The 12423-nt window shown below is 42.2% G+C and overlaps 1 protein-coding gene across 12 annotated transcripts in view; it reads right to left on the reverse strand.

Annotated features, from left to right (window-relative positions):
• MAPKAP1 (MAPK associated protein 1) overlaps positions 1-12423 on the reverse strand; it is a 171207-nt gene that overhangs the window by 131294 nt on the left and 27490 nt on the right. For 7 of the 12 annotated variants that reach the window (XM_075905709.1, XM_075905713.1, XM_075905705.1 and 4 more), the window contains 2 exons: positions 11242-11331; positions 1421-1504 (listed from right to left, as the gene is read on the reverse strand). The exons of 1 other annotated variant lie outside the window; for it this stretch is intronic. In XM_075905709.1, the coding sequence (XP_075761824.1) occupies positions 1421-1504; positions 11242-11331 (174 nt within the window). The remainder of the gene's footprint in view (positions 1-1420; positions 1505-11241; positions 11332-12423) is intronic. 4 more of the 12 variants (XM_075905711.1, XM_075905714.1, XM_075905710.1 and 1 more) reach the window with 1 other exon arrangement.

The following is a 12423-nucleotide window of genomic DNA, read 5'->3' on the forward strand; positions in this document are numbered from 1 at the left end:
ACTCCTCTAAAACAGTAAGAGCCAGGACCACAAAATTAGGTAGACAGCTTCCTCTTAAAATGTGAAGAAAGATAAGAGTTTGGTTGTGCAAGGAAAATGGGTTATGCCTGGAATGGGATTCTTCTCAGAAAACCAAACAGGAAAGAGACAGAATCACCAAGGTGAAAGGGGCTGGCTGGGGGCACTCCCCCCAAATGTGGGACTGGCCCAGCCCCTAACCTTCAACCCTCCAGTCACCCTTTAGGGCAGGTGGAGGGGCTGAAGCTCCCCCTCCCATCAACCCCATTCATACAGAAACACTGCTGGCTGTTCCCCTTAATGGAGAGAAAGGGGAAGTGCACAGTTTGCTGCATTCCTCATTCTGGCTGAGAAGGGCAAGGGCGCAGATTAATCTGGACCTGCCCCAGCTGGGGGACATGCACCCCTCTTTTGGCCGTGGCCATTGGAGGTGCAGTAGCCATGGAGAGGCGCTTCCCATCTGGCCTCAAGCTGCTGTGATGAAAGAGAGGTCTGGGGTTGTCCTCTCTCCCTGTAGCAGCCTGCACCTGAACCCTCCTCCCCAGCACCACCCCAGAGCACTGATTCAAACAAAGAAAAACAAAAAGTAATTGAGTGAAGGACCCAAGCAATGCCAGGGAAATCTTCTAGGTTCCTATAAAGTCAAACACCAGGAAGGAAAGAAGTTTAGATTACTTACCTACCGCGCTCTGGAGTGGAGAGGGAATTCAAGCTGCTTACAGCCAACCCTGCCTAAGTCAATGATATGTCAGTCCCTTACGGGATCATTTAAGAGTATTCTACACTTATAGCATCTCTTTGCCACATGTACCAGCAACAGTCAGTCTGTCAGGCTTATCGGTACATTAAAAAACAGTTCCACTCCAGTACAGTATTGTTAGGGATGTCTACATGTGGAATTTGTTTAATCTTGAGACAAACACCTCACAGATTCAAAACAATTAGAAATTATGCTTCCCCCTTTCCCCTCAAAAAAGCAACCGCTGTTTTTTTTGGAAATAGCGAGTTACAGCCACAAAGAAGCAAAGAACCGAGAAGGAGAAAGACAGAGAGAAAATTAACTTTTGTCCTTTGAGAAGCCTAAGATATCAACAGAAATAAAAAACCCAGGAAGCAACGAGCGATCAACCTCGGTGAATGTGGCACAAATCAATACAGCAGAGCCTAAATAACACCTACTTTTTAAAACAGATTCTAACCTCCGAGCTTGTAAGAGCTGCTGGCAAAGGGAGGATGGCTGAGAAGAGTTGAACACAGTTGTTCCATTATCAGAATCTACATTTTTATTTTGAAACATACCTTGGGTTTGGGACTCCTATCACAAGACGTTCACAACATAAGGTACCATTCTATTTAAGGCAAAGAGTCAAAATATCCCAGAAAGAAGGGAAGTCGCTCTCACCAGCTATTAAGTCACTTTCAAGGTCCAATTTGATCCCTTCATGCACCAATGATGGGGAAGAAGTCAAATGCAGGAAGGTGAAGTCTGCCAAAGACAACATTTGGAGGAAGGGAAACTTAATAAAAGGGAGGGCAATAACAGGAGATTTTATCCAGGCCTTGCCTTACATTTTCCTTTCTTGCAGTAATGAGGTCTACAGATCCACGCAGGGATGGAGGCAGGGCAGACCAGATAAGTCAATCAGTGGCAGGAGAGGTGTGGCGCCCACTCTGAGAAACGTAGTGGAGACATAGCCTAGGAAATCTCTAGCCACTCTGCGTTGGCAAGAAATATTCGACACCGACACCACACCGAGCAAACCTCTGGCAGAGCAAGGAATTCAATGAACCACCACCCTTGAGTGCCAATTACTAATCCAATTGTTTTCTCTAATTATCAGCCCATTCAGGGTGGGTAGGATCTGTGGACCTCATTACTCTAAGGCAGGAAATGTTCAGGGAAGGAACAGATACATTTTCCTAGTGTGATCTGTAATGAGGTTTACAGATAGATCCATGACACTGAGATTTCCTAGCACTATCCACTCCTGGGGAACGTGTCTCAGTTATGGAGAGCTGTGAATGAGAGGACCCTTCCCCTAATGGTCACTGGTACTCTAGAACAGGGGTCTCCAAACTACAGCCCGCGGGCCAGATGCGGCCCGCGAGGCCCTCTCATCCAGCCCGTGGAGACCTTTTTGTCTGGCCCCGCCTTCTTCCGCGTGCCGGCGAGATTATCCCTGAGGCGCTTGAGTCCGAGCATTGGTGTCAGCGGGAGAAACGGATTCGCAGGCAGCTGCGCGAGGCCCCAGCGCGCGCACGGGACAGCAGGTAGCCCAGGTCAGGAACGGCTCCGCGTGCCGCTTGGCCGGGCGGGCGAAAAAGGGGGGTCTCGAAGGCGGGCTCCGGATCAGACCCAGCGGCAGAGGATCGCAGGAGGCTGGACGGAGGGGAGGAAACCCGACGGTGGTTTCTCAGGGGCTAGGAGCGAGGGGCTACTTCTCCGGGGGCGGGGCTGAGGAGCTGGTGCCCATTGCAGGAGGCGGTCTGGTTGCTGTGGCACAATGATAACGTGTCTGCTTTCAAACCAGCTTTTCCCATTAAAATGCATGCCCCTTGTTCCATGAGGCTATGTTACAAATTGTCACCTCATTCCCTGCATGATAGGAGAGCGATCACATCTCTTCAAGTGTGAGTGTCTTAGGCTGAACATATTGAACCACCCCCAATTTCAAACAATGATTTCTAAAGCCAGAAATGTCTGCTATTTTGGCATCCAGGAAACAATTTCACCATTCACACTAATACAGGTGTTCATGTGTAGTGTATCAATGTGTTATTAAATAATAACTGAATAAAATAATATTAAATAAATAATTAAAAACAACATCCATTTTTTGATTGGTTTTTATTTGGACCTCAAGTGTGTAGTCGGCCCCCGAACTGCTGTTTGATAGTTAATGCGGCCCTCGGGCAGAAAAGTTTGGAGACCCCTGCTCTAGAACAAGGAGCAGCAATCAACCAAAAGCAGCCTCATATCACGACTAGATTAACAGTTTGAGGAACTTGGAGAAAGTAGGAGCAGCTGAGTCAGCGGCTGCTTTATGGATTTCCTTGTAGGAGACATATGATCTTTCTGTCCACGAGACTGCCACCGCTCTCAAAGACCCAGTTCTGATTTTGGAGGGTGGACGCGTTTAGACTTGGATGCCTCTGGGATACAAAATGTTAGTCATCTGGAAACTAAAGATTTTGAAACCTTCTTTCCCTTTGACACCAGATGACAAAATACAAACAACGTTGGTCTTTCTGAACTGAGCTGTGTGGTTAAAAAGACAAGAAACAAAGGGTAGGAATAAATGGTCAGTCTTCCGAGTGGCGACAGGTAACTAGTGGTATCCCCCAAGGGTCTGTCCTGAGACCCATCCTATTCAACTTACGAATAAATGATCTAGAGAAAGGGGTAAACAGTGAAGTGGCAAAATTTGCAGATGATCCCAAACTGCTCAAGATAGTTAGGACCAAGGCAGACTGTGAAGAGCTTCAAAAAGATCTCATCAAACTAAGTGACTGGGCAACAAAATGGCAAATGAAATTGAATGTTGATAAATGTAAAGTAATGCACACTGCAAAAAATAATCCCAACTATACATACAATATGATGGGGACTAATTTGGCTACAACTACTCAAGAGAGCAATCTTTAGAGCCATTGTGGATAGTTCTCAGAAAACATCCACTCAGTGTGCAAAGGCACGCAAAAAACACAAATAGAATGTTAGGAAACATTTAAAAAGTGAGAGAGAATAAGAGAAATATCTTATTGCCTCTCTATAAAACCATGGTGCTCCCACATCCTTAATACTGTGCAAAGGATGTGCTCGCCTCATCTCAAAAAAGATATATTGACATTGGAAAAGGTTCAGAAAAGGGCAAGAAAAATGCTGAGGGGTTTGGAACAGGTCCCATATGGAGAGAGATTAAAAAGACTTGGACTTTTTGGCTTAGAAAAGAGTGGAGATATGACTAAGGGGGGATATGATCGAGGTCTATAAAATCATGACTGGTGTGGAAAAAGTGAATAAGGAAAAGTTATTTACTTATTCCCACAATATAAGAACTAAGGGTTACCAAATGAAATTAATAGGCAGCAGGTTTAAAACAAATAAAAATAAATTTTTCTTCACCCAGTGCACAGTCAACCTCTGGAACTCCTTGCCAGGGGATGTTGTGAAGACCAGGACTTTAACAGGGTTCAACAAAGAACTAGACAAATTAGACCATTGGAGAAATTGTCTGAGGTAAACAGGATGAAGTTTAATAAAGACAAATGCAAAGTGCTCCACTTAGGAAGGAATAATCAGTTTCAAACATACAGAATGGGAAGCGACTGTCTAGGAAGGAGTACAGCAGAAAGGGATATAGAGGTTATAGTGGACCACAAGCTAAATGAGAGTCAACAGAGTGATGCTGTTGCAAAAAAAAGCAAACATGATTCTGGGATGCATTAACAGGTGTGTTGTGAGCAAGACACAAGAAGTCATTCTTCCACTCTACTCTGGTAGGCCTCGGTTGGAATATTGTGTCCAGTCCTGGGCACCACATTTCAAGAAAGATGTGGAGAAATTGGAGAGGGTCCAGAGAAGAGCAACGAGAATGATGAAAGGTCTAGAGAACATGACCTATGAAGGGAGGCTGAAAGAATTGAGTTTGTTTAGTTTGGAAAAGAGAAGATTGAGGGGGGACATGATAGCAGTTTTCAGGTATCTAAAAGGGTGTCATAAGAAGGAGGGAGAAAACATGTTCATCTTGGCCTCTGAGGATAGAACAAGAAGCAAGGGGCTGAGACTGCAGTAAGGGAAGTTTAGGTTGGACATTAGGAAAAAGTTCCTAACTGTCAGGGGGGTCAAACACTGGGATAAATTGCCCAGGGAGGTTGTGGAATCCCCATCTCTGGAGATATTTAAGAGCAGGTTAGATAAATGTCTATCAGGGATGGTCCAGACAGTACTGGGTCCTGCCATGAGGGCAGGGGACTGAACTCGATGACCTCTCGAGGTCCCTTCCCGTCCTAGTATTCTATGATTCTATGAATGGAGGTTAGGTCCATCACCGGCTATTAGCCAGGATGGGTAGACATGGTGTCCCTGGCCTCTGTTTCTCTGGAGGTGGGTGACAGGGGAGGGACCACGTGAGGATTCCCTGTTGTGTTTCCTCCCTCTGGCGCGTCTGGTATTGGCCACTGTTGGCAGACAGGATACTGGGCTGGATGTACCGTTGTTCTGACCCAGTATGGCCATTTTTATATACTTAGAGCTTCGTTGGCATCAAAAGTGTGCCACAGTTTCTCTTTGGAATGCAAGGAGCTAGCCAGGGGATGGAAGGACAATTTTCTATGCTCTGCACAGCCAGGTATGAAGGCAAGCTTGATTCTGAGTACCACTTTATCTTTATTGAAAGTGCAGTACTGCGGTTGGGGGAAGTGTGCGAAGCTCCCAACTACTCAAATCGTGAGAACCCAATTGACTGCTATCAACAAGACCACGATCACGGTTAGAAAATAAGACACCTTCAAGAGTGGTTCAAATGGAGGGTCTGGAATAGCCCTGGGAACGGAGTTAAGATCCCAGAAAAGGAATCTGCCCACTTCAGGAGGATCTAGAAGAAATGCTGCTTTCAAAAAAATGCTGGGCATTTGGGTAGAAAGAAATTCATTACTTCCCTGTTTCACAGAGGATGCTAGACACAGCAGCAATTTGACCTCCGAATGTCTAAAATCATAGAATCATAGAATAATAGTACTGGAAGGGACCTCGAGAGGTCATCGAGTCCAGCCCCCCGCCCTCAAGGCAGGACCAAGCTCCGTCTACACCATCCCTGACAGATGTCTATCTAACCTGTTCTTAAATATCTCCAGAGAGGGAGATTCCACCACCTCCCTTGGCAGTTTATTCCAATATTTGACCACCCTGACAGTTAGGAATTTTTTCCTAATGTCCAATCTAAACCTCCCCTGCTGCACTTTAAGCCCATTACTCCTTGTCCTGTCCTCAGTAACCAAGAGGAACAAATTTTCTCCTTCTTCCTTGTGACATCCTTTTAGATATTTGAAAACCGCTATCGTGTCCCCCCTTAATCTTCTTTTTTCCAAACTAAACAAGCCCAGTTCATGAAGCCTGGCTTCATAGGTCATGTTCTCTAAACCTTTAATCATTCTTGTCGCTCTTCTCTGTACCCTTTCCAATTTCTCCACCTTTCTTGAAATGTGGCGCCCAGAACTGGACACAGTACTCCAGCTGAGGCCTAACTAGTGCAGAGTAGAGCGGCAGAATGACTTCACGAGTTTTGCTTACAACACACCTGTTGATACAACCTAGAATCATATTTGCTTTTTTTGCAACAGCATCACACTGTTGACTCATATTCAACTTGTGGTCCACTATGACCCCTAGATCCCTTTCCGCCATGCTCCTTCCTAGACAGTCGCTTCCCATCTTGTATGTAAGGAACTGATTGTTCCTTCCTAAGTGGAGCACTTTGCATTTCTCTTTATTAAACCTCATCCTGTTTACCTCTGACCATTTCTCTAACTTGCTAAGGTTATTTTGAATTATATCCCTATCCTCCAAAGAAGTTGCAACCCCACCCAGTTTGGTATCATCTGCAAACTTAATAAGCGTACTCTCTATCCCAATATCTACATCATTGATGAAGATATTGAACAGTACGGGTCCCAAAACAGACCCTTGAGGAACTCCACTTGTTATCCCTTTCCAGCAGGATTTAGCACCGTTAACAACAACTCTCTGACTACGGTTATCCAGCCAATTATGCACCCACCTTATCATGGCCCTATCTAAGTTATATTTGCCTAGTTTATCAATAAGAATATCATGCGAGACCGTATCAAATGCCTTACTAAAGTCTAGGTATATGACATCCACCGCTTCTCCCTTATCCACAAGGCTCGTTATCCTATCAAAGAAAGCTATCAGATTAGTTTGGCATGACTTGTTCTTCACAAACCCATGCTGGCTATTCCCTATCACTTTATTACCTTCCAAGTGTTTGCATATGATTTCCTTAATTACCTGCTCCATTATCTTCCCTGGGACAGATGTTAAAGTGACCGGTCTGTAGTTTCCTGGGTTGTTCTTATTCCCCTTTTTATAGATGGGCACAATAATTGCCCTTTTCCAGTCTTCTGGAATCTCCCGTCTGCCATGATTTCTCAAAAATCATAGCTAAAGGCTCAGATACCTCCTCTATCAGCTTCTTGAGTATCCTGGGATGCATTTCATCAGGACCTGGTGACTTGCTGACATCTAACTTTCCTAAGTGATTTTTAACTTGTTCTTTGTGTATCCTATCTTCTAAACTTACCCTCTCTCTGCTTGCATTCACTACGTTAGGCACACCTCCAGACTTCTCGGTGAAGACCGAAACAAAGAAGTCATTGAGCATCTCTGCCATTTCCAAGATTCCTGTTACTGTTTCTCCCTCCTCATTAAGCAGTGGGCCTACCCTGTCCTTGGTCTTCCTCTTCCTTTTAATGTATTTATAAAAGGTCTTCTTGTTTCCCTTCATGCCTGTAGCTAGTTTGATCTCATTTTGTGCCTTTGCCTTTCTAATCGTGCCCCTGCATTCCCGTGTTGCTTGCCTATATTCATTCTTTGTTAGTTGTCCTAGTTTCCATTTTTTATATGGCTCCTTTTTTATTTTGAGATCATGCAAGATCTCCTTGTTAAGCCAAGCTGGTCTTTTGCCATATTTTCTATCTTTCCTACACAGCGGAATTGTTTGCTTTTGGGCCCTTAACAACATCCCTTTGAAATACTTCCAACTCTCCTCAGTTGTTTTTCCCTTCAGTCTTGCTTCCCATGGGACCTCACCTACAAGTTCTCTGAGCTTATCAAAATCTGCGTTCCTGAAATCCATTACCTCAATTGTGCTGGTCTCCCTTCTACCTTTCCTTAAGATCATGAACTCTATTATTTCATGATCACTGTCCCCTATACTGTCTTCCACTTTCAAGTTCTCAACTAGTTCCTCCCTATTTGTTAAAACCAAATCCAGAACAGCTTCTCCTCTGGTAGCTTTTTCAACCTTCTGAAACTTTCTGTTTCAGAATGCCAGGTCCAGCATGAATCCATGATACTGTGACAGAGGCAGTAGTGAGGCCTCTGTCTTAGAAATAAACCTGAAGCAAATCCCTGAGCAGACTGACTGAATTAGATTTTCTGGAAGCTAAAATTATGGACATTTCTTCTTCTGAATAACTCAGCAGCTAGAGACAACACCCTTATCCGCTGTCCAAGCCATTCAGCTTGACCTCCTTAACACAGAATTAACCTTCTCAGAGCGCATGAGGAGAGATATACAGCTACAGCTTGTCTAGGGTATCTGCAGAATTCATGATCATAGTTTATAGTGCTCGGTAGGCTCTTGCCTGAAAGAGGCTAGCCTTTGTGGGAGGGGTTTTATTTTTTGAATATATATTTTACTATTAAGTTTTTAAACTCTGGCCTTTTTCCCCCAACAAGGAAGAATTTCCTGTGTAGACGTGCAGGCTCAGAGGCATCAGCACCTCTATGGCCTGGGTTTTTCTGCATCTCTCTCTCAGGCTGCTGTCTGAAGGTGAGCAGGGGAATCTGGACCTGAGGGTTACTGACCATGCTGCGTTGTGCAGATTTATATTGCTCGAGGGAAACATTTCACTTTGTGCCATTTAGAGCACCATCTGAAGGAAGCTGTGGGGAGAAGAAAGGGAATCCCTTCTGCTGATAAAGCCAAAACCTGGAGACATGGGAGTTTCTCGGTTTTGTTTTTTGCTCTGCAGCATTAGGGCAGAAGCTACATTTCCCCTGCTAATAATTGATAGGTCTGGTCCATCTCCACGGCTGCATGGAACAGAGACCCTGCAATGTTCAGATCTGTGGTCCTCATTAAGAATGAGAAAACAGAACTAGCTAGACTAAAGCAAGAGCCTGAGGATTCATGGTGTATTTCAATGCAAAGAAACCTCAAGCGATATGGTTAGGCTTAAGAAACGAGGAGAGAGGATTATACCATCAATGGTCAAAAGCTACAAAACTCTAAGCAGAAGGGGTTGGAGGGTATGGAAGATTAAACTTTAAACCTTCAATACATTGCTTAATAGAGTAAAAAGGCAAAAATACATTAAGATGCATCAATAGAGGTGTCAAATTTATGCTGTAACTCTGTATAGGGGTTAGTGCAATCATGTTTGGAATCTTGTGAGTGACTAATAGATTTTCCATAAAGCAGAAACATAGAAGAGAAGAAGATCTTACATAGGGCAGCCAGAAACACACAGGGCCCTAGGCACAGATATTATGTAGGAACTACATTAAGATACATACAAATTTTGAAAAAAGTAGACAATGATAGACCATACAATGCTCTGAGAGTCTGTGCCAAATACAAGAGGAATAGACATCAGTTTACGCTACAAAATGGATTTTATTCCATATTTTACCATTTAAGCAGCACAATATAACAATAAGAAACACTAATTTATAAGTTACAAGGAAGTAATAGGTATTTACAGTGAAAATATTAGTTATAACTATTGCTCCAAGAAACAGATAAAAACCTCAAATTGCATTTCTGGCTTCATTTCATTATAAAGTTTCCTATTTTCACATACAAAAGCAAAGCTACATTAAAAACAGGAGTCATTTTTCTCAACAACATTAATTAAAACCTCATGAAGACACAAGTCATATTTTCATAATATTTCTCTTATGCTTTTTCTCCCCTTAAGCTTTCCTCCCTATGTAGAAAACTGGCTGAGAACTATCTTTAAAATTTGTAAATACAACTTTCAAACAAAATTTCAGCCTTCACACATTCATCCATAACATTCAAGGCCACTTATAATGGGTCATACATGCTATCATTTGTTTGAAAATAGCAGTCTTCCATTTGGAAGGTAGATATATTCTAATCAGCTTTGATCTGTTACAAGGAGAGAATTGAGAGCTGTCAATCATTTGTTTTGTTAAACTCCACCTCCCACCCAAAAAGTTCCAGAACACAAATTCACTGTTTTGATACTTACTCATCAAGCAATCAGGATCCTCAGGATATGTCTAACACTGAAGGTACTACAGAGGCACAGCTGTTGAAGCTATGCTACTGTAGTGCAGACACTTGCTACAACATTGGAAGGGGATTTTACATTGCTGTGGCAAATCCACTCAAGAGTCAGTAGCTAGGTTGATGGGAAAATTCTTCTGCCAACTTGGCTGAGTCTATACTAGGGTTGACTTCACTACTTTTCTCACATCATTGTGCAAGTTAAACAGGTTGATCTAAGTTGTGTGTGTAGACACAAAACAAACACTGCTATTACAAGTAGGGATGTGAAAGGTTAGCCTTTTAACCACTTAACTGGTAAGCATCACCCTAAATGGGCAATGCTTAGAACATAAGAACGGCCAGACTCGGTCAGACCAAAGGTCCATCCAGCCCAGCGTCCTGTCTACCCAGTGGCCAATGCCAGGTGTCCCAGAGGGAGTGAACACACCGGGGAATTCTCACCCACTTCCAGAGAAACTGCTGCTAGGGACACCATTCCTACCCATCCTGGCTAATAGCCATTGATGGTCCTAACCTCCATGCTTACCAGTTTCAATTAACCGGCAAGGGCTGGAGCAGCTCCCTGCCCACCCTAGGCTGCCTGGAGCAACCCCTGTCCGTGGTGGCTCCGGCCCAGCCCTCCCCCCAAATGCAGGTTATAGGCTGGGTCCCTGGGAGCGGGAGCTGACTGCAGAGCCCACAGCAAAGCCTCCTTGGAAGTGGGGCTGGCAGCCCTTTCCGGCTCCGCTCTACTCCTGGGGAGGAGGCTTCGCTGAGCGCTCTGCAGAGCCTGCAGTGAGGAACTGCTAGAAATGTTAGTGGTTACATGGTTACCTTTTTAAACACATTTTTATATCCCTAGTTACAAGCTGCCAAAATCTGTAAGCACTGTGTTAATCGTTATTTTGAAAGATTCCTTAAAAATACATAAAGTTTTAAAAGCTGCAATCAACTACAGTAACTTTCAATCCATTTCTGGATGTTTCTTTAATCAATGTAAATCATTAGGAATGGGCAGGTAGTGGCTGAAAACTATGGAGAAACAAATGAGAACAGGAAATGGTCAGGTTCCTCTGATATTTCCTTTGTGTTTTGGAAGTTTTACAAAATTTCATTTATAAACCTCACTTAAATGAAGATTAAACCATTAAAAATATAAGAATTGGATGTTTCTTTTTACCTGAATAAGAAGCATTTCTCTCCTTCCACTGAACGTTTTTGCATTTTATTTGATTTTGTCTCTCTTTTCGTAGTCGTTCTAGTCTCTGAGCTTGAAAAGAAATATTATTACTATAAGTTTGTCAATGGAAGTTTACTATAAACAAAGACATAATTAACTATCTTCATATGAATAAAGATGTTTTATACCGCATATGTAGGGGGGAAAGTCATAAAATTTTAAAGGTGGCACCCCTGAAAAGCAAATACCAACAAAAACATGAAAGTGTGCTTGATTTATAATTGAAATTAGAGGATATAAAACATTAATAGAGATCATAAAGATAGTATTAACATGGAAGAGAATAATAAAATGTGAAAACTTCTGTGATTAATATGACATTTCATTATATAAATCATTAATAACGGTCTTAAAGGAATTTTAATGCACAAATGAACTCAAGTGAATATTACATTACAGGAATAAAATTACTGTTATGAATTACTCTACCCGTTTCAAAAATTAAAGATAAATGAACTCAGACTAGACTATTAAAGTTTTAAATATAAAATCCTTTATCTAAAAATCATGAAAATTATAAAATGTCAAAGCTATATAAATTAGCATAGCTTTTTCTTCAGTGTGCTGAAACAGTTTATAGGTAGTAAAATAAATGATTTGTATCTTCACAACATTAGTCAAATATTAAAAATGAATATAATATTTATTTATAGATTTTGATTCCATCTCCAAAATAGGGTTTGAATATAAGGCTCAACCGTTAAAAAAAACAAACAAACAAAACCCACCAAGCAATTCAGACCTCAGGATCTCTACTCTCCCTTGAAATTCACTGATTGTTAACACCAGATTTCTCTCAGGAGACAAACTGTCAACTAAATAATCTGGTAGAAGCTACCCCAGAAACCAACCACTGGAAATAATCACTACAGTAAACTGACCATTACCAGGAAGAGAGCACACTAGACTGGCAAGTAGAAGTAATGAATCTGATAATTTGAAAAAACAATTTTCTGGATATATTAGCAATTTTGATGTATTGTGATCATTTATTAACTAAAATGGCCTCTTAAAGGAGATTTTAAAATACTAATTACTCTGAAAATTCCTGTACATTCTTACCAATAAAAAATACGCTGATTAATATATTCTGTCTCCTTTCTTTATACTTGGAATTGCACT

The sequence above is a fragment of the Pelodiscus sinensis genome, chromosome 22 (assembly GCF_049634645.1).
Source record: "Pelodiscus sinensis isolate JC-2024 chromosome 22, ASM4963464v1, whole genome shotgun sequence".
NCBI classification, from domain to species: Eukaryota; Metazoa; Chordata; order Testudines; family Trionychidae; genus Pelodiscus; species Pelodiscus sinensis.